Genomic DNA, 21,761 nt, shown 5'->3' with positions numbered 1-21,761 from the left:
GAGGAAGGTCATCAAGGTAAATTAAATGTATTAGAATAATTTTGCCTATGTAATCCACAAAGTGACAGTTTTATTGGTGAAATCGTCAATAGGGGAAATAGTTGCTATATATTATCATAATCCACCTACACTAAATAGAATGTAAATCCCTTTCTTGTTCTTCACAAGCACTTTAAGGTAATTGAAGATCATTTGTGGGGAAAATGGAAACAAACTGGAAAAATAACACATGGAGACAAATAGAGAGAGTAATTCTGAACAAAAGGCTCACAACAGATTGCAAGTCACACACACAGGACTACATTTTCCCCGAATCGGGCATCAGCCTTGAACACCAGTTTAAACATTTTGTCAACCTAGCCTGATGCAATCTGTGTTGTTTATCACTCAACGCACAGGGGCTTCCCTTTCACCTCAGCCCCATACATACTATCACTAGTTTCTCACAGTCCCTGATGTCCCCGCTGCTGCCATCAACCGTTTCAATCTTATTCTCTCCTGAGCTGTGGATGCCCATTCCTCTGGTCTCCAAAGGTGCTAGGTGGCCATTTTGCTCAGCATAAAGCTTTTGGAGAGAATGCCATAAGTCTCACCCCACCCTTATGAACATGTTTGGGCTAAAGTTCCAAAGTTATGCCATGCCTCAGCATGCTATTATTTATTATTAATTATTTTATTGTTATTGTTATTATTTATTATTTTGGAGTACCCATAAAAGTGCTGAGTATGTCACAAAGCACAGAGAAAGACATGGTCTCTACAACAAAGCTTCTGTGCTAATTTTAGAAAAGGTACAATGAGTAAGGATAACAAACAATAGGGAGGGATTGAGTAAGGAAGCAGAAGGCTTACGGAGCAATATGGTTGTGACCTCAGAGCACCCCAATGCCAGATGGCAAAGGGATCCCTGGTAGGTACAGTGAAACTCAGCAGGCCTGACCCGCTCAATACACCTCACATGTTGCTGTCATCATAGTTGGTTGGGTGTCATCTTGTCAGTTGAAAGCTAACACCACATTGATTGTTAATATCACAGTGAAATGTCTGTAACAGTGGTTTGGGTGAAATTATGGATACTCTCTCATATTATCTTTTGGAGACTAAACAGATGAAAGAGATTAAATGGGTACTTTTTTCAGACAAACTGAAAGGCAAATATCTCTGTTTCACTGACAAACCAAGCCAGGTGTGACCAGAGACCTGGACAATGGACTATTTATTTGCATCAGAGATTATAGGACCATCATTTGCATTGTAAAATCACAGGAAACTGCAAAAGTGACTGGTGTTAGCTCCCTGAAAGGCACAGTAAGCAGAACAAAGCTGAGCCCCCAGGAGGACTTTCTGACTTAGAAGTCAAAGATAAAGTTTGGGGATTTAAGGAATTGCTGAAAGACTTTGGGATATCCATCTCTTGAGTGATCTAAGACACCAACATTTTGATCCTGTAAGGGTGGATCCTGGTTGGAACAGACAATCAACACTGGAGAAGTTGTTGTAAGTAAAAAAATCATCTTGAACAAGAACAATGGCTGATTAAATTTTAGTTTTAGAAGCATGTTTTCCTTTTGTTTGTAATTACTTCTATCTTTATTTCTTCTACCTAGTATCACTTGCCCAGTGTTCTTTTGTTTATAAAACTCGTTTTATTTTTACTACAAACCAACTCAATGCTGTGTTTGAAGAGAAGGGGTGTTTACCCCAGTTAAGTTAATAAACTGTAGTGTACTGGCTCCTTAAAAGAGCAGCAGATTTAACTTCTCTGAGTGCTCATTGTGAGGGCTGAACACTGCAGGGCAGACATTTCTGGGGAAATTCATGACTGGGAGATTACTGCAAAAAGTAACTGGGCAACGGAAGCCAGGGTGTGACCTACATGCTTATATTTTGGCTGTTGGTATCATGGCTGTAAACCACAGAAGCATAGCATTTAAGGCACCCAGAGTTGCAGGGCAGGAGGTGACACATCCCTTCACTGGTCTGGGTTCAACCCCAAAGCATTACAGTTGTCACATGGATATTCAATTTAAACAGATGCACACCTTGATGGTTCAATTAAAGATTGGATTTCTTCCTTCTCCTGGAACTTGTAACTTGTTCTGTGATGTCTTCTGATTAACTAGTTCTTTAGCAACTTAGTAAAATCAATACAATTGTATCATAAAAAGTGTTAATTGTTATACTTCACAATTGTGGATGAAATAATTATTTAAGATTTATATTGTTGTAATGCTCAGTGGACTAACCAACATCAAAGCCCTGATGTGATAGACACTGTACAAACAGAGAAGCAAACATGGTTCATGCCCTAAAGAAATTACTATCGAAAAAGGATCTATATGCTTATTTGTAAAAACTGGAATCCAGGAAAATCTAAACTTTATCTTTGGAATATATTATCTTTAGAGTACATACAGCTAGGTTCTCAGCTGATGTAAATCAATGTCACTCCACTAAAATCAATAACGCTATGCCAATTTACACTAGCTGAGAATCTGGGTGATAATGTTCAATGATAGCAAAGTCCTTCTATGCTATCCCAGGTATTTATTTTCATTTGTTTATTTGCTGCTTTAAGACATTGCTGCAGGTGTAGAGCCCAGCCAACAAACCGTATAGATTGTGAGCTGTGCTGAAACTAGTACATTTTGCCTTTTATTTATTTAGGCAAAACAGCAAAAATATTCCGTTTTTAGTTTAGCTGATACTGCCCATCAGCAAATACAACCTGTTTTGTATTGGCGTTGTGAATCAAAATGTGCCTGTTACAGTGGATGATAAAATTCAAGGTCAGAGAATAGATTAGCTAACCACGTCATGTATTCCCTAAATTGAAAACAGAGAGGACTGTTACATAGGTGTCAGCTAAAGAAACCAAATGAAAGCACCAGCTTTTCTGATACAGACAATTTTTTAAATTCTTAGAATATGAACAATTGAAATTCTTTACACATATTCACAATTACAAGATCCAAAAAGGATAATTTTAGTGGTATCTTATGCCTGTTTTAGTTTGTTGCTCTACTTAGTTCACTCCTGTGAGTTGTTATGCCTGATTAATTAAGAGCCTGATTCTGCCCTCACTTTGGTTTTACTGTGGTGTAACTCCACCGACTGAAATGGAATTACTCCTGATCTACAAAGGTGTGAAATGTGAATCAGTCCTAAAGAAGAACATTTACTTTGGACAAGGCCCTAATTAAATGGTGTTTGGGGCTGATTCACATTTCACACCAGTGTAAATAAAGGAGTAATCATAACAGACTAGAAATGCCAGTTGCCAATTTGTTTTGCAGATACACACTGCCGCACAGTCCTCTGCAGCTGCAATATTTATTTTGCAGTTACACATGAGTAGGTTTCTGTTATTATTTCATAATTTTTGTTTATACAGTTGATGTTGGCTTGGCTCCTAACAGCCCCAGCAGGAGGACTCCTCTTGCATAACAACTATGTTTTCATCAGTAGTCCAATGGATTTCTTCTTGTTCCTGCATGAGGCTTTTTATTTTACCTCTGTATCCCATCACGTACTGCTGTGGCATAACAAGAGTTGAGGAGTCTGGACACGTGGGTATTCTCACTAGGTGCTAAGGCCTTATTGTTGTAAGGTATTGGGTCTTCAAGTATTCACACAGCTTATTTGTTCCTCCATCCAACCACTACTCCATCCTTTGTCCTTAATTTTTTCTTCTCTGCACGATGGGACATTAGTTATGGTGGTCATACAGCATTTCCAGCAGTGGCTGGCTTTCTCTTTGCCTTTGCAGGGATTCTTTAATTCACTGCTGTTTCCTTTGGTCCTTTTCTCCTGTACAATATGATCAAGAGCATGAACACCTTAGTTTGGCTCTACCCTATTCGTCCCTATATAGGACATCACAATCACCAATGCAGATAACTGTGGCTCAGTATGTTGTTTATTTCTGAAGATCTTGATTCTGTAACCCACTGTAACTTATTGTATTAGCAATGGTGGCAATAAACAACTGCATGAGTCTGTTTCCATTAGCAGTCAGTCTCCTGTTGTTCCTGTGGGAGAATCTTTGGTTCACTTATATATTTTAAATTTGTATTATGTAACAATGATATCCATATTCCATCCCTACTCAGTACTATTAATGAACCTCTAAGGTTTGTTATTAGGTGAATGATACCTGCTCTCTGAGCTCCAACATTCATCTACCACTTTATATCCTACTGACCACCACAAAAAAACACCCCGCCCTTCCTTGACATAAACCCTTTAATGTAATTTACACTTATGCAGACTATATTTTGATCAAAATTGTTTGTGGTTCAACATGTTAATCTTTGCTTACCAGCTTTCCTACCTGCAGAAGTTCTAAGAAATTTATTTAGTACCATTTCTAGGTGCTTTGAGATCCTCAGATGGAAGATTATTACTATATATTTGTATTACTGTAGCACCCCCAGAGACCCCAACTGAGATCAGATCACCATTGAGCTATGCACTGTGCAAACACCTGGTAAGAAACAGCATCTGTCCCAAAGAGCTGGCAGTCTAAATAGACAAGCCAAACAAAAGGCGAGAGAAAGGCAACATGATTATCCAACTTTACATATGTGGAACTAAGGCACACAGATTAACTGACTTGGCCACGGCCATACATGAAGTCTATAGCAGAGCTGGGAATTGAATTTAGATCTCAAGTCCCAGTCGAGTGTCTCAATCACAAGATCATACTTCCACTTTTTAGGTGTTAGAGGAACATAAAGAATTTCATCATCATTTGGAGTTTCACAAAAACTGGTACTTCTGCTCAAAGTACAAAAGTGCCCATTTTCAAAGCCAACCTCTATTCCCTTGTGCTCACATGGCTTCCACTGAGTTTAATAGAAGCTGCACATGTGTGCATGGAGGAACAGAATTTTGTTTCTATTGTGAACATGTAAAGGAATATGTCAAGGTTGTTAAACACAATTTTCCTCATTTTAACAATTTTTAAACAAAGATTTCTCTTGATTCTAAAAGTATATGTAATGATATTAACCCTGTAAAGTGAAGTCCAGACATTCAGCATATCTGTACAGGCAATATCATCTAGAAAACAGAAAATAGCTAATACCAAAAATGGGACTTGATCTTTACCTCTCATGCAAACCAACTTTCCCTGTCATGCTCTTGCTTATATGTTGCTTCTTTCATTCTTGGTTTTTTGACTGGGTCACTATTAATGTTGTGTACAAATCCCACGTTTCATTTTATGACAGATTAGTGGCAAAACTATTAAACCATTCTCAAAATTGTAACACAGTGAGAAATTTCACTCGGTGTCCTTTATGTGGCATCATTTTTGTGATTTTCCAGCTAAATTCTCATGAAATGGTATTAATAAAGCAAAATCACACCTTTTCTGGCCTCCCACACGCTACCAATTTTACTAAATCACAGTGAAGATGTCAAGTGTGAGAGTTTTGCTATAGCAGTGAAAATCTTCACATAGCTGGAGGTACTAATATTGCCTCTTAAATACAAATAAACTTTTGAAATAAATCTTTCTATGGAGTTGAAGATCAAAGAGCTAGGTCCCTAACATACCTGTACTCACATACACAAAGAATACCCAGAAACAATGTGTCTTGGATTATGTAGAAAGGATTGTACAGTGAAGAATGAATGCTGCAAAGACTTATGTAGATGTTTAACTTTAATAATGGACGCAAATGCACTGATTAAATTGGTTTCTTCTTCCGGAAATAAAGTTAAACACATGCAAAAAGCTTTGAATGACCGAGTCAAGCTTTTACGCTTCACTACTGTATCAGCACATGTCACTGCAAACAAAGTGGAAAGTTCCTTTTTATAATTATTAATACAGTATTTTTATATATTTACGGTAAAGATTTGTAAAATTGTTTATACTTTATAAATAAAGAACTATAAAAATGTAGGCAACCTTTCTAAAAAATATTTTACTTTTCTTGCATGCACTTTGAAGTTCCTGGTTCTGTACTGACTGGAACCACATTAAGGCTATCAAGGATAATTCCCCACTCTGGCACATCAAGTGCAGAAGGTGGGGACCTACAATGACTCTAAACATTAATACTTTCCACTCCAGGCTTGTATTAAACTCCCAAGGTTACAGCTTTTCTCTGACCTTGCACTGGTAGATGCTGCCACCACCCAAGTGCAGAACCCCTTTGACAGCCCACGAAGGCGCACTTTAGAATTCCTTCCTTTGGGGTACCCTCACACACACACACACTCCCCAGGGAAGAGCTGAGAAAGAAAAACTAAGGAAATCAGCTGTTGCCACCACCTAATTAAACGTGCACAAACCTCTTAAGACACAAAAATCCAATTCTGTTCTTAAAAATAAAAGTACATTTTATTAATAAAAAAAAAGAAAGAAAATACATCTGGGAACTCAGGCTATTGCTAGATTTTAAAAGAGCCACTACAAAATTAAGCACCAAGAATAGCTTTCTTGAGGTCCAGTTTAAAGGTTACAAGCAAAACAAAAGCACCTGGGTTAACACAGAGGAATCCACAAGCCATAACGAAATAAAAGGGATAAATCTAATCGCGTCTTCCTAGACATTTCCTGATCTACTTACTTATCTGGGGTTTTAAATGAGAAGTTTCTAAGTATGATACTGATGATTTTTTCATACCTAGAACTCAGTGGAGATACTTGTTAATTCCATTGGGCTCTTAAGCACCCAAATTTCTGAATGAACTGAACCACCAGTCTTTATCGATTAATAATCATGAGTTGCAAACCATATTATAGGTATACATATATATAATGTTTCACTCATGCTTTCTTGCTTATATGGCTCAAAGAATCTGTTACTCTGGGAGGGAATGAGTTAAGAACAGAGTTCTGAATTCTCTGGTCCTTTAAGTTCCCTTAGGACTGCTTATGCAAAGCACAGTGGGACACACGAGCTGGAGATTTCCCCTGGAATCACCCTTATGAAAAGCTGGAGAAGGTGGGTCTCTATGTCCTACATCATCTCTACCACCACCACTCATTTGGTGATCCACCACCCTGATTAAGGGTTAAGATAGGACAGGTGTTTCGAGGGCCAGGGGAGGAGACAGGGGGCCACTTAGAAAAGCGGAGAGGGTATGTCAGTGAGGAGATAATAGCAGACGAGGTGTGGAAGAGCAAGATTCCACCACACCTGACTCTCTGCAAGCAGAAGGTCTTCTGAAGTTAACACTGCTCCCCACCCCTCCCCACAGACACACTGTAGTTTAACTTATGTTGGGACTGGACTGGTAGTTATCAGCCTATCAGATCCCACTCTCTACTGTGCCTTAGTTCTGCTCAGGTGCAGCAGCGAACTGAGCCCTGAGTTTCATCCAGCACTCTGAATTTCTTGATTTTTACAGAGTCACATTGTGCCTTTCTGTGACCTGATTAAATACTAAATTACCTTTGCTTAAGTCTTATCTAAATTGGTTAAGGTGTTTAGAAGGCTTGAAAAACTGAGACTTGAAATAGTTACATTTTCCCACTATGTGGCCAGATCCTGCAAACCGTTATGCAGGTGAGAATGACAGCATTAACATAAGCAGGGCTGCTCACCTCAGTGGTTTGAGCATTGGCCTGCTAAACACAGGGTTGTGAGTTCAATCCTTGAGGGGGCCATTTAGGGATTTGGGGCAAAAATTGGGGATTGGTCCTGCTTTGAGCAGGGGGTTGGACTAGATGACCTCCTGAGGTCCCTTCCAATCCTGATATTCTATGATTCTATGAAATGGAGATAGCGTTTGCTGGGCAGGGCCCTTCTTTTGTCAGTTTATCATCAATATGGAGTTTTATTAATTACTGACATGTAGATGTAAAAATATACACAAATTCTTTTTTTAAAAAAACTTACCTCCTGTTACTGCTTAAATACATTTTTTATTTTAAATAATAGGAATGTGCCTTGATAGAAGTTCCAAATCATGAGATAATTAAATGACAAAGCTAAAGCAGTGGCCAGATTTTATCTTAAAGCTCTTCTGAACCCACAAATCCTGCGTTTACTGCTATTTGGACTGGGGTTAGTGTGTGGTTTGTGCATGTGAGCGTGTGTTTTAAATAAAGTTCCCTCATGATTATGTCAAAATAATATTTTGTTTCATATTACTTGTAATATGAATCTAGAGCAAGACAAACTGAAGGCATAGCTGCATAATCTGAGCAAGTGACAGATTAGTTAAGGAATACTGTATAAAGTTTGTATTTCAGATATTAGCAACCTTACTTACTGGCTTAGGCAAAATGCCTTGCACAAATGATGAATTTGTTCTCTAACTCTGCAAAGGATTAGCTTGAAATTCTTAAAGAAAGTGCCTGTGCTATCTGACAGGTTTCAGAGTAACAGCCATGTTAGTCTGTATTCGCAAAAAGAAAAGGAGTACTTGTGGCACCTTAGAGACTAACCAATTTATTAGAGTATAAGCTTTCATGGGCTACAACTCACTTCATCGGATGCATGAAAGCTTATGTTCAAATAAATTGGTTAGTCTCTAAGGTGCCACAAGTACTCCTTTTCTTTCTGTGCTATCTGCTGAACATCAGCTGTCAGGTGAGGCTTTGACCGAGTAAACTCAACACTCCCTCAGGCTGGTGGCTCTTTTACAGTTTAAGCATCGGAGTCAAAAGGATGTACTTCTTTCAGTTTCTAAACCTATGCGTAGTGATTTCCATGATTCAATATTTTCCCCTACTTTGAATAAAGGGTTTTGTCTGAAAAATAAAGGTTATCGCTCGCTTATCATTTCGCTTCAGACTATCTTCCTGAATCAATAGCCTGTTTCAGCCTCAGTTAAATTTTACCATTTTATTACAACACTAATTATATGTAAAACATCAAGTTTAAAAGCATTTTAGCATTTACAGTATTCTTTCAGCAAGACAGATATGTTACTACTGAATCTTTTCCAGTGTCTAAAATCTTATATAGAGTATTATCTTCTCAATGGCTATGACACAGCAGATTTTCCACACTATGTTGTGCTAGAGGACACAGAAATAAAATATGGAATTTTTAACCCCCACAATACTCAGGGAGCATGAGGCTGAAATTGTGAGATAATCCAAAATTTACTAAACAAATCTAACTTGTGTTGCAAATGTAAACACCAGGGCCAGATTTTAAAAGGATTCAGGTGCCTAGCTGAATTTTCAAAGGCATCTTAGTGCCTAACACTCTGATTTCAGTAGCTGTTAGAAGGATTTTCAAAAAACATCCAGGAGCCTAACAACCACTGAAATCATTGAGTGTTAGGCACCTAGGTGCTTTTAAAAACCCCTCTAGGCACAATAATATTCTTAAAAATCTGGCCCTGAGTGACTGCTCCAAAGCCCATTGAAGTCAATGGCAGCCTCTCCACTGGCTTCAACTGGCAATGAACTGAGTCCCAAGAGATCGCCATTAGTACGTAAAAGGAAGAAAAGTGAAAACTTACCCATGAATTCAATTCCTAAGTGGTCTGCTATACCGAGGAAAGCATGGAAAAGAAGAACAAAGAAAGACAGGAAAATGTCAGAATTGGGCCCAAATAACACACAACTCATCATCATTAAATGTTTATATTATGTTTACGTCCCAGGGCCCCCAATGGGAGCATGGTCCCACTGTTCTGGGTGCTGTACAGATACAAAAAAGGGACAATCTCTGCCAATTAGGGCTTACAATCTAAAGAGAGAAGCATCTAGACAGAAGGGGATGGAGCTACAACGTACAAGCAAAGGAATGTGGTGAAGAAGTGACACAGTTTTGTTCATTATAGTTTCTTTCATACTTGGCAAAGTAGATTTAAAATGCTACCATTCTGATGTGGTAATATTTACATTCACTTTATGGTGATATAAATGACTATACTAGATGCAGAGCAAGAGGAAATCAGACCCAGAAAGTTATAACCAACAGTTTCAAAACTGGGTATCTAAAATTAATCTCCAAAAACCATATTTAGGATTAAATTAAAACAAAAAGGTGAAAAAAGAGGGTCAGGTTTTCAGTTACTACACATGTGCAACTCCCAGTTGTAGAGATCATCTGAATTTTTTTCTCCAATGGAAAATTTCAACTTGTCATTGAAATGGCAAAAACTAAAAATTTTTGTCCAAAAACCAAATGTTTTTAGGTTTTGGCCTCAACTTTTTTTGATTTGGAGGTTTTCAGGGTGTCCCCCCCTCCCCCGCCCCCCATCTATTTAGTTGGTTTGTTTTATTTGTATGAAAAATAGCAATTTTCTGCAGAAAGCAAACCCTTTTAAAAAAAACCCACCATTTTGTTGAAAACTCAAATTTCCACCACATCACAGTTTGATGGAAAAATTCTGACCACCTCTAGACAACAGTGTGCTATAAATATGCACAGAGATAACGCACGCTGCTGGAAAATCATCTCACTGTCCTTCTCCTGGAGATGTGAAAGGAAGGGATTTTAACTGCAGTCTGCTTCTTTTCATTGTATATGCAAATAATCACAATACAGAGGGACTCACTGGGTATTTGGCAAGGTTTGTAGTTTAGCAAGTACAATAAGTAGGAAAAATGGAATTAAAAATAATTGCATTCACAATCCTAAAATGGATCAGGTTGAAACTCGCTCACAGGTTCAGGATTTAGATATATATGGCTTGGAAGTTGTGCTTGGACATTACATCTTCTTGGATCCAGAGCACATGCTGGATGCACTCAGACTCTGACTCCTACAGGCACTGCTTCTGCCAGGTAGCACTGCAATGTGCGTTATTGTACTTCAGTAAAAGTTGCGGCCTTGGCCTTTACTCCAGTTAGCTGTGCATTGTGTTTTCTTTCTTTTCTATCCAGAGTGACAGCAGCAATGTACAGAATATCGTGAATAAAAATACTGGGTTTCCTGTAAGCTTTCAAATCTCTCTCAGATATGTTTAGTAGGGTACTTCACAAGACCTTTTAAAAGGTTCTGAATGTACTGAACTTTCACATTTAACTAAAAATAAATATCATAGCACAAGAAGGAATTGAAAACTGTTAAGAATCTGATCTTGAAGTGTTTATACACAATGAAGTCAAGCACAGTTTTTTTTCCAAAAGCAAAACCAGCTAAGTTCAGCCTCTGTCTCTGTCACATCATTGCTAGATTTCATATCTTTGAATGTGATGTGAAATTACGTGGTGCTTACTGAAAAACCAGGGAGCCAATCATCCAACACACTAAGAACATAAGAACAGCCATACTGGATCAGATCAAAGGTCCATCTAACCCAGTATCCCGTCTTCCGACAGTGGCCAATGCCAGGTGCCCCAGAGGGAATGAATAGAACAGGTAATCATCAAGTGATCCATTCCCTGTCTCCCATTCCCAGCTTCTGGCAAACAGAGACTAAGGACATCATTCCTGCCCATTCTGGCTAATAGCCATCGATGGACCTATGCTCCATACATTTAACTAGTTCTTTTTTGAACCCTGTTATAGTCTTGGCATTCACAATGTCCTCTGGCAAAGAGTTCCACAGGTTGACTGTGTGTTGTGTGAAGAAATACTCTTTTGTTTGTTTTAAACCTGCTGCCTATTAATTTGATTTAGTGATCCCTAGTTCTTGTGATAGGAGAAGGAGTAAATAACACTTCTTTATTTACTTTCTCCACACCACTCATGATTTTATAGACCTCAATCATGTACCTCCTTAGCCATCTCTTTTCCAAGCTGAAAAGTCCCAGTCTTATTAACCTCTCCTCATATGGGAGCCATTCCATCCCCCTAATCATTTTTGTTGCCCTTTTCTGAACCTTTTCCAATTCCAATATATCTTTTTTGAGATGGGGTGACCACATCTGCATGCAGTATTCAAGATGTGGGTGTACCATGGATTTATACAGAGGAAGTATGATATTTTCTGTCTTATTATCTACCCCTTTCTTAATGATTCCCAACATTCTGTTTGCTTTTTTGACGGTGGCTGCACATTGAGTGGATGTTTTCAGAGAACTATCCACTCCAAGATCTCTCTCTTGAATGGTAACAGCTAATTTAGACCCCACCATTTTATATGTATAGTTGGGAACTGCTAGTTTTGCTACACTACTTCTTGGAAAATGTGTTAAACTCCAGTTTGTTGAATTCATTTACGATCACATCTTCTTTACAGTATCTGCTACAGAGAACAAGCATGGTTATGCAAAATGCACAACATACATTTTATAACGAAAGAACACAGGATAGTGTTATGTGGTATAGTTAGGAGAAAGAACATTGGATAGTGTCAGGTGGTATAGTCTTATCAGAATGAGTTTGGGATGGATGCATTACTCAGGATTGGTGAATCCACAGATGGTTTATGCAGATAATCCCAAACACTCTTCTTTCATTATTGGCATGAAATACATATGTCACACACGCACATACACATTTTATATTTTATAGTGCTATATACTGCCATTCACATCATAGATAGGGTATATTGTTTGCAAAGGTATAAATGTATGAATGAATATGGGATCATAAACTACAAGAGTGGACAGTAATCTCATCATATATTATATTAATAGAAATAAGATTAGCTTCCTTCCGGAATTTTCACTTTTAATTATGTGACATTACACATGTACATATGCAATTTGCATATATTATTTGCCTGCAAATCACACAATATTTATTTTATACTTATCCTTAAACACTGTAAATTAAATCAAGATATTTATAAAGGTATCATCTGCTTACTTTAAAAAACTATAGTGGAAATCTAATGCTCTAGTCTGGTCTCCAAGGGACTAAGTTATAAAAAAAGATCAAGACATATTGTCTTTAAGTCTATGGCAGAACAGTTGATAAAAAATTATCTTTCCCAAACTGGGTCAAACATATTGCATAAAAAAACCCAATGTTTTTCATCAGCAATCTGCAGTCTCCTTCAAGAGTCTGCTGGTATGTTTTTTTTTTAAAAAAGTGCATGTGCTATATCCACCCTTACATGAAGAGGTAGAAAGATTTTTCTAACATTGTGAGAGGCTCTCTATATATCAGTAAGAAGCTATTATTATAAATATTTAGGCTACTTCAAAATGCGGTGAAATGGAGGATTGGTTTGAAGGACTAACTTTTAGTAGTGTGTGTGAGGGGTGGGAAACAGAGGTGGAGAAATGTTAGGTAGTGGCATTTTATATATCCCATAGGCCTAAAACGCAACATCAGCTACTGGCATTATCTACTGTTGACAAAGCTTTTTTCTGCAGATTATGAGGAAAAGGAGTCTATCTGAAATAAGCATTCACAGACCAGTATCCCAGCTGCCAAATGATATTCTTATTCCTAGTTCTACAAGAAATTAGAAGAAGGTATCTGGGTATGAAAAAAAACAAACAAAGAACAAACAAAGCAAACCTCTTGCTGACTCAATGCACATAAGATGTTCTACCCACACTGGAATATGCATTTGATGAATCCCTCCTCCCTCCCCAACCCCAACCCCCAGGACGTAAGCACAGGATACCAGTCCTTTTTGTAGGATGATTAATATGTCACTTGATAGCCTCTTTAAAATCATTGGTTTCAGATTAGCAGCTGGGTTGGTCTGTATCCGCAAAAAGAAAAGGAGGACTTGTGGCACCTCCACTAGTACCCCTTTTCTTTTTAAAATCATTGTTACCACTTTTTGTAAATGGGTAAATTAGGCACAGAGAACTGGAATTGTCTGGATATTTACAAGGATAAGTCATTCAGGGCAGGTTAGTTGATACCCAGACTAATTCTAGCTGCTATCTAAAGTGAGAACTGCTGTCGATGACAGCTGATATAGCCCTAAGGACTACATGTTTTCAATTGACCTAGGAGGCTGCTAGACATCACAGAAGCAACGCTGAAATGCTTCTGCAATGCACCAATTTTTATTTGTACTTTTTCTGTCTATAAATCAGGTGTTCCCTTTTTTAAGTGTGAATGCAGAAACATTCATATCCCCTACTGGGATACATTTTAGCATTTACAATGATTTTTTCAATGATATTTCTAGAATACTCTAACATAATCACTCTGTTTACATTTCTGGGTTAATGATTTAAAGGAGCCCCATTTTACTAATCCCCTTGATAGCAGCAGCAGCCATGCACTCCTGAATTAATAAATAGTAGCAAGAAAAGGAGTACTTGTGGCACCTTAGAGACTAACAAATTTATTTGAGCATAAGCTTTCGTGAGCTACAGCTCACTTCATCAGATGCATACAGTGGAAAATATAGTGGGGAGATTTTAGATACACAGAGAACATGAAACAATGGGTGTTACCATACAGACTGTAACAAGAGTGATCAGGAAAGGTGAGCTATAACCAGCAGGAGAGAACGAGGGAGGGAGGGACCTTTTGTAGTGATAATCAAAGTGGGCCATTTCCCACCTTGATTATCACTACAAAAGGTCCCCTGCCCCCCCCCCCCTCTCCTGCTGGTAATAGCTCTCACCTTTCCTGATCACTCTCCTTACAGTCTGCATGGTAACACCCATAACTTGATTATCATACACATTGTAAGGAGAGTGATCACTTTAGATCAGCTATTACCAGCAGGAGAGTGGGGTGGGGGGAGAGAAAACCCTTTGTAGTGGTAAACACCCATTTTTTCATGCTTTGTGTGTATAAAAAGATCTATACTTTCCACAGTATGCATCCGATGAAGTGAGCTGTAGCTCACGAAAGCTTATGCTCAAATAAATTGGTTAGTCTCTAAGGTGCCACAAGTACTCCTTTTCTTTTTGCGAATACAGACTAACACAGCTGTTACTCTGAAACCTGTAAATAGTAGCAGAATCTCCTGATTGCTGGGCCTTGAAGGGTTTCTTTATCCATCATAAATCTTCACAAGCAGATAAGAGAATCTAGGCTACAATTTACATAAGTCTGAATATAACCAGATCCCCTCCACCCCCCAATGCACACACACACTTCTTCCCTCTAAGCCTCATTATACAGGGATTTGACTATATACAAAGACTCCTCCAACAGCTAACATTAAGGACTTATTTTCCTTTATATCAATGCTGCCCCAGCAGCAATGGTGTTTACCGGAAGTGCAATCTGTGGTTTTGAGGATATGAAATAACTCGTTAGATGGCTAGGAGTTCAGGAATGTTAGCAGTCATTCAGTAAACTAATCAGTCCCACTGTTCACCCCGTAGCACTTTTACATTCTAAAGGAAAAGAGGTGTAGTTGCCAACACCAGAAAAGAAAAGACAAAATGGTTGTTTCTCAGGTTGGCTTTGTTTGGAATAGATACAAGAGAGGACAAATAACTCTTTTGAAAAGCTCAGGGCAAATACTGACGCTACTGAAATAAAGTCAATATACTGTATTTTCTAACTACTAGCAAACATACGACTAGAGTCTCATGTGATATAAGGAAGTGGAAACTTTCCTTAAATCCTCTGCTGGGAAACCCTTTGTCTGTGGGAGTTCCCAGCATATGTAGAGAAGTGTAACCAAAGTATACCATGGGGCATAGTAGAGGGACGGAGGAGCATGAGGGAGGCAGTGGCTCAAACATAATGAGCTCTGGCAATTGCCAGCCATCAGTAGCTGTCACCCCCAGGCAGCTCTTACTTGTGCTTTGACCAGGGCAAAGAATCAGGGAACTGTAACTTACACCTTGAGAGTCCATGTCACAATGGGAACCTAGGCTTGGATCAGGCTTTTACCATGCAGCCCATAGTAAGGGGCGCTCCCCATGTTTGATGAGGAAGGACCAATTTTGTAAGACCCCTCTATGGGGTGCACCATATTCCCTTTCCTTCTACATGTCCAGCCAACCGGTGAATGCATGGAAAGTGGAGCCATGACTCTACCTATTTCCTGCCCCTCCCCACCCAGTTTTGCCCTTGGGAGGAAATAAAATCTGAAGAGCAATCTTAGCGCTCCACCAAATATCATGACTGATTCAGGCAGCCCTAACACAGTACATGCAATATGTGTGGGAGTCCTTACTCCCGCCTGTTCCTTATGAGGCCATGATAGACAAGGGCCAATCTGACCGTTAGAAAGTAAATAGTATTTGTATTTATGATTTCTGAGCACTCAAAGTGTGCTGGGCACATCATAAGAACTAGCGGAGTTACAGAACCTCATTCTCCACTGCCCTACCCTTTTGGTGGTCTTTTACACCTGTACAAGGATGCAGAAGCTGGGGTGGGGAAGGGAGGAATGCTACTATTCTGTTTTGGAAGCATTCTTCACCCACTTTGCATAGCTATGAATGACAACAACGTGGGAGGTGGTAGGGAAGCCGGACCTTGGTGTTGGCCCCCAACAGCTTACGTTCTAAATTTAGATATCACACAACAAATTGAAATGCAGAAAGGGACAAAAATTAGGGTGAGGGATGGAGGAGGGCGAGTGAGGGTTAGACTCTCTGCTCTTTCAGTCACGAAATAACCAAATGTACAATTGTAAACTATTCTGAATATTCTTCATTCTCTGCATCCATGGAACACAAGAGAAAAAAGCCAAGTTCCAGAAAACAGAAGTGAACATAAGGGTACTGTTTAATTTCATTTCGTAAACAACCTAGAGCATCTGATTGTGAGCCAAAAGATAAGTCTTATATAATAGCTGCTTTATGACAGTAGTCGGCTACAACAACAATATGGATACAAAGTGGTGTGCGTGCACGCATGGGGGCATGCGCACACACAGAGTGTCAGCAGTTTCGCTCTGGTGGGTAGATGATCCTACCAGAGAGACTCTCCTCACATATTGAATTCAATCTTCAGCTGCAATGCAACACAGACATACCCTATAAAATATTAATGATCGAAATTAATTTGCAGCTTAAGAGATACTGGCCCTGTGCTCATATCTACATCATACTCTCTCTCTTCACAGCAGCCAAAGCATTCATAGCACAAAAAATGCAAAAGCAGATTTCAAAGGCAATAATAACAATGCTGTGATTTCCTCTCAGAGTGGGTCCTTTTTTGAAAAATGTTGTTAGCTTCTTGAATTGTCAATTTATTTAAAGTAATGCCAAAATGTTCTGCTTTTGGGGAACCTTCGGAATGCCTGAAAGGAAACATATTTCTTATGAAATAACTGGCTGCTGCAAAATGATTGCATGTACACAGGACAGTATAAATGCGTTATTACTTTGCTAGCAGACATTTACCACCCACAGTTAAATATACGGCAACAGTGTAGGTTTCTCTCATTTTCAGTACAGGGAATATTGATAATACTATACGAATGGTAAATACTGTGCTGCAGTAAATGTCCCATTCTTTTCAAACTGTCCCTGTATCCTTTTTTAGTTCTGTGTTATGTCATTTTAGCGATAGATTGAGCACAAATGAACACAGTATTCCAGATGAGGCATATATGTATTATAATGATATTGGGTAACTTTTTCAAAAGCCTCCATATGATGTTCCTAAGTCCAATTTTCTAAGTGTCTAAATCTCACAGATTTTCAATAGCACTTAGACTTGTAAGTCCCTCAGATGGTTTGGAAAAGGGTAACCATTGTATTCATTTCAATGGCCCGAAAAACTCTCCCCTTTTTACACAGAGCTCTCCCCTCCCACATGGAAGGGGGGTACTTAACCACATCTGCACACACCTACCCACCCCGTGGAAGCTACAGAGTGTTTTCTGAGAGTCCAAGGTTCATACTGAGGGATGGGGGGGTAAAAAAAGGACACGAAAGGGAGAGGAATGGCAATTTACAATTTCAACCCTCACCCCCCTACTCTAGACAATGCAGCTTTGGGTGCAGGCATCCGATGGATTCCCTGGGAGCCCAGCAGAAATTTTCTGAATCCCCTTCCTCCTGAGAGAACCATGTGGGAACATCTGTGTCAGGGGATTTTTCATAGAGATTTCATCCCTTAGGTCTCCCACGTGCAGGTTTTACTGGGTAGTGGGGTGCTCCTTTACATTGCGCCGTCCACCTGGATATTGACGGCTTCTCCCTGAATGGTTACATTTGTTTTAGAACCCAGCAACATTTATGAGTAGTTTTGATTATTTCTTATGTTATCCTTTACTTTATGTTTATCAGCACTGAATTTTATCATTATGCTCTCCATTCACTTAGCTTTGTTAGATCCCTCTGACTTCCTTGGATTTTTTTCCAGTCTTGAATAACCTAAATGATTGTGTGTCATCTGCAAATTTTCCCACCTAACTGCTCACTTCCTCTTTCATTAATAAATATATTAAACAATGCTGGTCCCAGGTCCTGTTCCAGCAAAGCACATATGCAAATATTTAACTTTAAGCTCATAAGTAGTCTCATTGACTTCAAGACTTGCCATGTTGAAAACTGACCATTTATTCCTGTTCTGTTTTCTGTCTCTTATCCAGTTTCTAATCCATGACAGTACTTTGTCTCTCCATGACTACTTAGTTTCCTTAATAGCCTCTTGTGAGATACTTTGTCAAAGGCTTTTTGAAAGTCAATGATACAGGATGGTTGTAACCAAGAGCAGAATTTCACCTGATGCTTGCAAGGACAATATTAATAAAAACATTAGGAATTGTGGATGTGCCACAGACTTTATATTTGAAACACAGGGCTAAATTCCTGCTCTCAGTTAAACCTGTGAAACTGCAGTGACTTCAATGCATAGTGTAACTGAGCATATAATTTATTCCATAGATTTTTGAGGGTATTTTGTGTTGTTACCAGGATTTAGTGAGGTGAATGAAAGGGAATGTACGTAAAACAATGCACTTTGATCTAGAATTTGCACATCGGGCCTGATCCAATTCTCAGTTAGGTTGATTAGAGTCTTTCTGTTTATTTTAGTGGAAGCTGAATCATACTCTGAATAGGTTACTTTAGATGTGTATATTTTTATTTTAACAGTATGTTAAATGTTGTTATTAGCATCTCATCATGCTTTCTTATATCAGTGTCTTATTGTCCCCTCATTCTTTGCTCTTTTGTTTCAGTACTAATAAAGGACATACTAGAGAGCTTCTTTCCTAAGAATAATATATATACATTTGATCTAGAGAGAAAGGAATAAAAGTGAAATGAGAAAGGGTGGAGGGGAAAGAAGAATCAAAGAGCAGGTAAAATGATGGAATGATAGCAGGCTAAAATTACATTCATTAGATATTTCTGCCCACAATGGCATGAGCAGAACTGGGTGGACTATTTGCAAGGAATTTTTTCATTCACAGGTTATTCATCCACAATGAGATTAGGATGTTCATGGAATGATTCATTATTTGTAGAATATTTTATGCAAACATATTGCAGGCTAAAAATTACAGGGACAAATGTGTGAAAAATGAATGAAAAGAGTCCCAATACCTTTTGAAATATTTATATTTACCCCCCTTGAAATATAAGTTAAAGAAAGCTGTCAGACTCAACTTTGAATTCCTTAGCTTTTGTTGGTTTGCAATGCCTGAGACCCTCAACATTTATAACATTCTTTTTTATCCACCTAATCTGATGCTAACGTAGATTGATATAAATCTAGAGGCATCCACAGAAATGTTTTTGTAATTCACCATCAAATAATGTAGTTACTTTAAGGCCCCAAATCAACAAAAAAATTTATACAACAGCTTTTTTATTGCTGAAGTCCAGGCATCATGCCACAAGAGTCTGTTCCTCTGAAACCTAACTAAATAATGTGACTGTATCACAGTTTATATTGTGATTTCTGCTCTGTTTTGAATCATTATGTTCTGAAGACCTAACATATTAGTAAGATGGGAAGTTTCAGAGTAGCAGCCGTGTTAGTCTGTATCCGCAAAAAGAAAAGGAGTACTTGTGGCACCTTAGAGACTAACAAATTTATTTGAGCATAAGCTTTCGTGAGCTATAGCTCACTTCATCGGATGCAGTGAGCTGTAGCTCACGAAAGCTTATGCTCAAATAAATTTGTTAGTCTCTAAGGTGCCACACGTCCTCCTTTTCTTTTTAAGATGGGAAGGTTATTCATTTTAATATTTAATGTTACATGTTCCTTTCTAAACAGATAGTTGCTGATGTGTGGAAAATTCTGTACTTTAAGGTTCTTCCACTGTTGTATTTGTTGCTAGTCTTAAAGTCGCTTTAATTTACACTTTATAAATACATAGGCACGTGGGAATACCTACTAATGAGCATAACAGAGGATACACTTGGGCTCACTAATGGATTAATTTATTACTACCTTGAAGACAAAATGTGACACTGTGTCTGAGTTGCAGAGCTTTTTTCATGACAGTCATATTGAAATGATATTTTCCCCAATTCAAAAGAGAGGGTTTATTGTCCCAGCTGCCCCCTAATCCACCAAGTAAATAAGAATATAAAGTACATCTCTAAATGGCACTGGCCAATAAAAGACAGAACTAGAACAGAAAATACTCTCCAGGGGCTGCTGTGGCCATTATAATCTGTTCTAAGGTTAGGCTGACTTTGGCAAAGAGGAGACAACTCTCAGTGCTAGAGCAAAGTACTTTCCTCCCCAACGAATCCCACCAACTAACTCACAGGATTAGTTAAATTGTCCTAGGAGGAGGAAATGTGATCGCAAATCTGTGGTGCATTACAGTGGGGCAGCTAAAATGCTGTAGCCACATGTGGAAGGAGGGATGAAGGTGAAGTTAACTTTATAGGTATAGCCCTGTCTAACCTGTCTCACACTCAAGTGAATAAGAATTCACAGGTGCTTGGATAAGAACAGCATCTTCTCTGAGTATTTTCTATTTCTTTTTCTATTATGTTTTATGATGGTTGGTATTAGATAGTGTTCACCCTCTTAGTATATTTAACGATGTTTAGCAATATGACAAGTTATATATCTACACCAAAGCAACTGGCTTATTGAACCCAGATTGGTGTCTGTTGATTTAAATGGAGCCCAGGGTGTTTTGGGACAAGGATATTTCTCCATTTCAATAGGGAGTCTCATTGTCCAAGCTTCTCCCCCCAAAAGTCTATAGGGAGTTATCAGGATTAACCTATTAAACCACTCAACCATTTTGAGAGATTTTGATTGGTTTTGTTCCCTATCCCCTCCACCCTATCCCATCAGCACGAAACACACTTGACTTTTTACATCTCCAGTACATGCTATTTTTTTTCTTGTATCCGGGTTATTTAAGAGGCACAATACATCTTTTTAGATATTATGTTAATTTGTTTTTGTAATGTATTTATGCACAAACCACTCAGTGCAACTTTTTTTCCAGTGGGAAAATTGCTTTGGATGGTCCATTGCCTTATTTATTCAATTGGAATGAAAAGACACAATTTAAATTTCAGAAGATTACCATTCAAAGAACTGGTGGAAATATTATTTGAGACAGAATAATAAAACTGGACAGAACAAAGAATAAGAAATATCATAAGGAATAATTGCATTATGTCTTAGGAGTGACTACATGGCTATCTGTAAGCTTTTACTTTTTCTCGACAGTATATGGTTCTCTGAACATAAAGATACCAAGAGTCAGATTCTCTGTTGTTACCTGACCACTTTGTACCTCTCAGGTAGCAGAAGGGGTTTGGATAGCATCAGGATCTCCCCGTCTGGGGATTTTCTGGCAATAGGGGAAGTTCTACATGGTGTATAACAATTTCATACATCACCACTCCCAGACTGCTTTAAATTACACTATGTACATCAACAAGCTAGCTCACCTGTTCCCCATATGTCATTCAATCCATATAAAATTAAGAAAAATTATGTACATACAAGTATCCTCCTGCTGTGCTTGGTCATTTCGTAAAACAAACGTTCATTATTCATCCATTTTTTTTAAATAGCCATTTCATATCAAACCATTCAAAATTTGGTGTGCTTTCAGTGTAA

The 21,761-nt window shown here is 38.4% G+C and overlaps 1 protein-coding gene across 2 annotated transcripts in view; it reads right to left on the bottom strand.

The window, feature by feature from the left end:
• NRG3 (neuregulin 3) overlaps positions 1–21,761 on the bottom strand; it is a 920,908-nt gene that overhangs the window by 129,259 nt on the left and 769,888 nt on the right. For both annotated transcript variants that reach the window (XM_073353289.1, XM_073353290.1), the window contains exon 4: positions 9,439–9,465. In XM_073353289.1, the coding sequence (XP_073209390.1) occupies positions 9,439–9,465 (27 nt within the window). The remainder of the gene's footprint in view (positions 1–9,438; positions 9,466–21,761) is intronic.

Source organism: Lepidochelys kempii, chromosome 7 (genome assembly GCF_965140265.1).
Source record: "Lepidochelys kempii isolate rLepKem1 chromosome 7, rLepKem1.hap2, whole genome shotgun sequence".
NCBI lineage: Eukaryota > Metazoa > Chordata > Testudines > Cheloniidae > Lepidochelys > Lepidochelys kempii.
The sequence above is the reverse complement of the archived record's forward strand: the minus strand, read 5'-3'. Positions and strand labels throughout refer to the sequence as shown.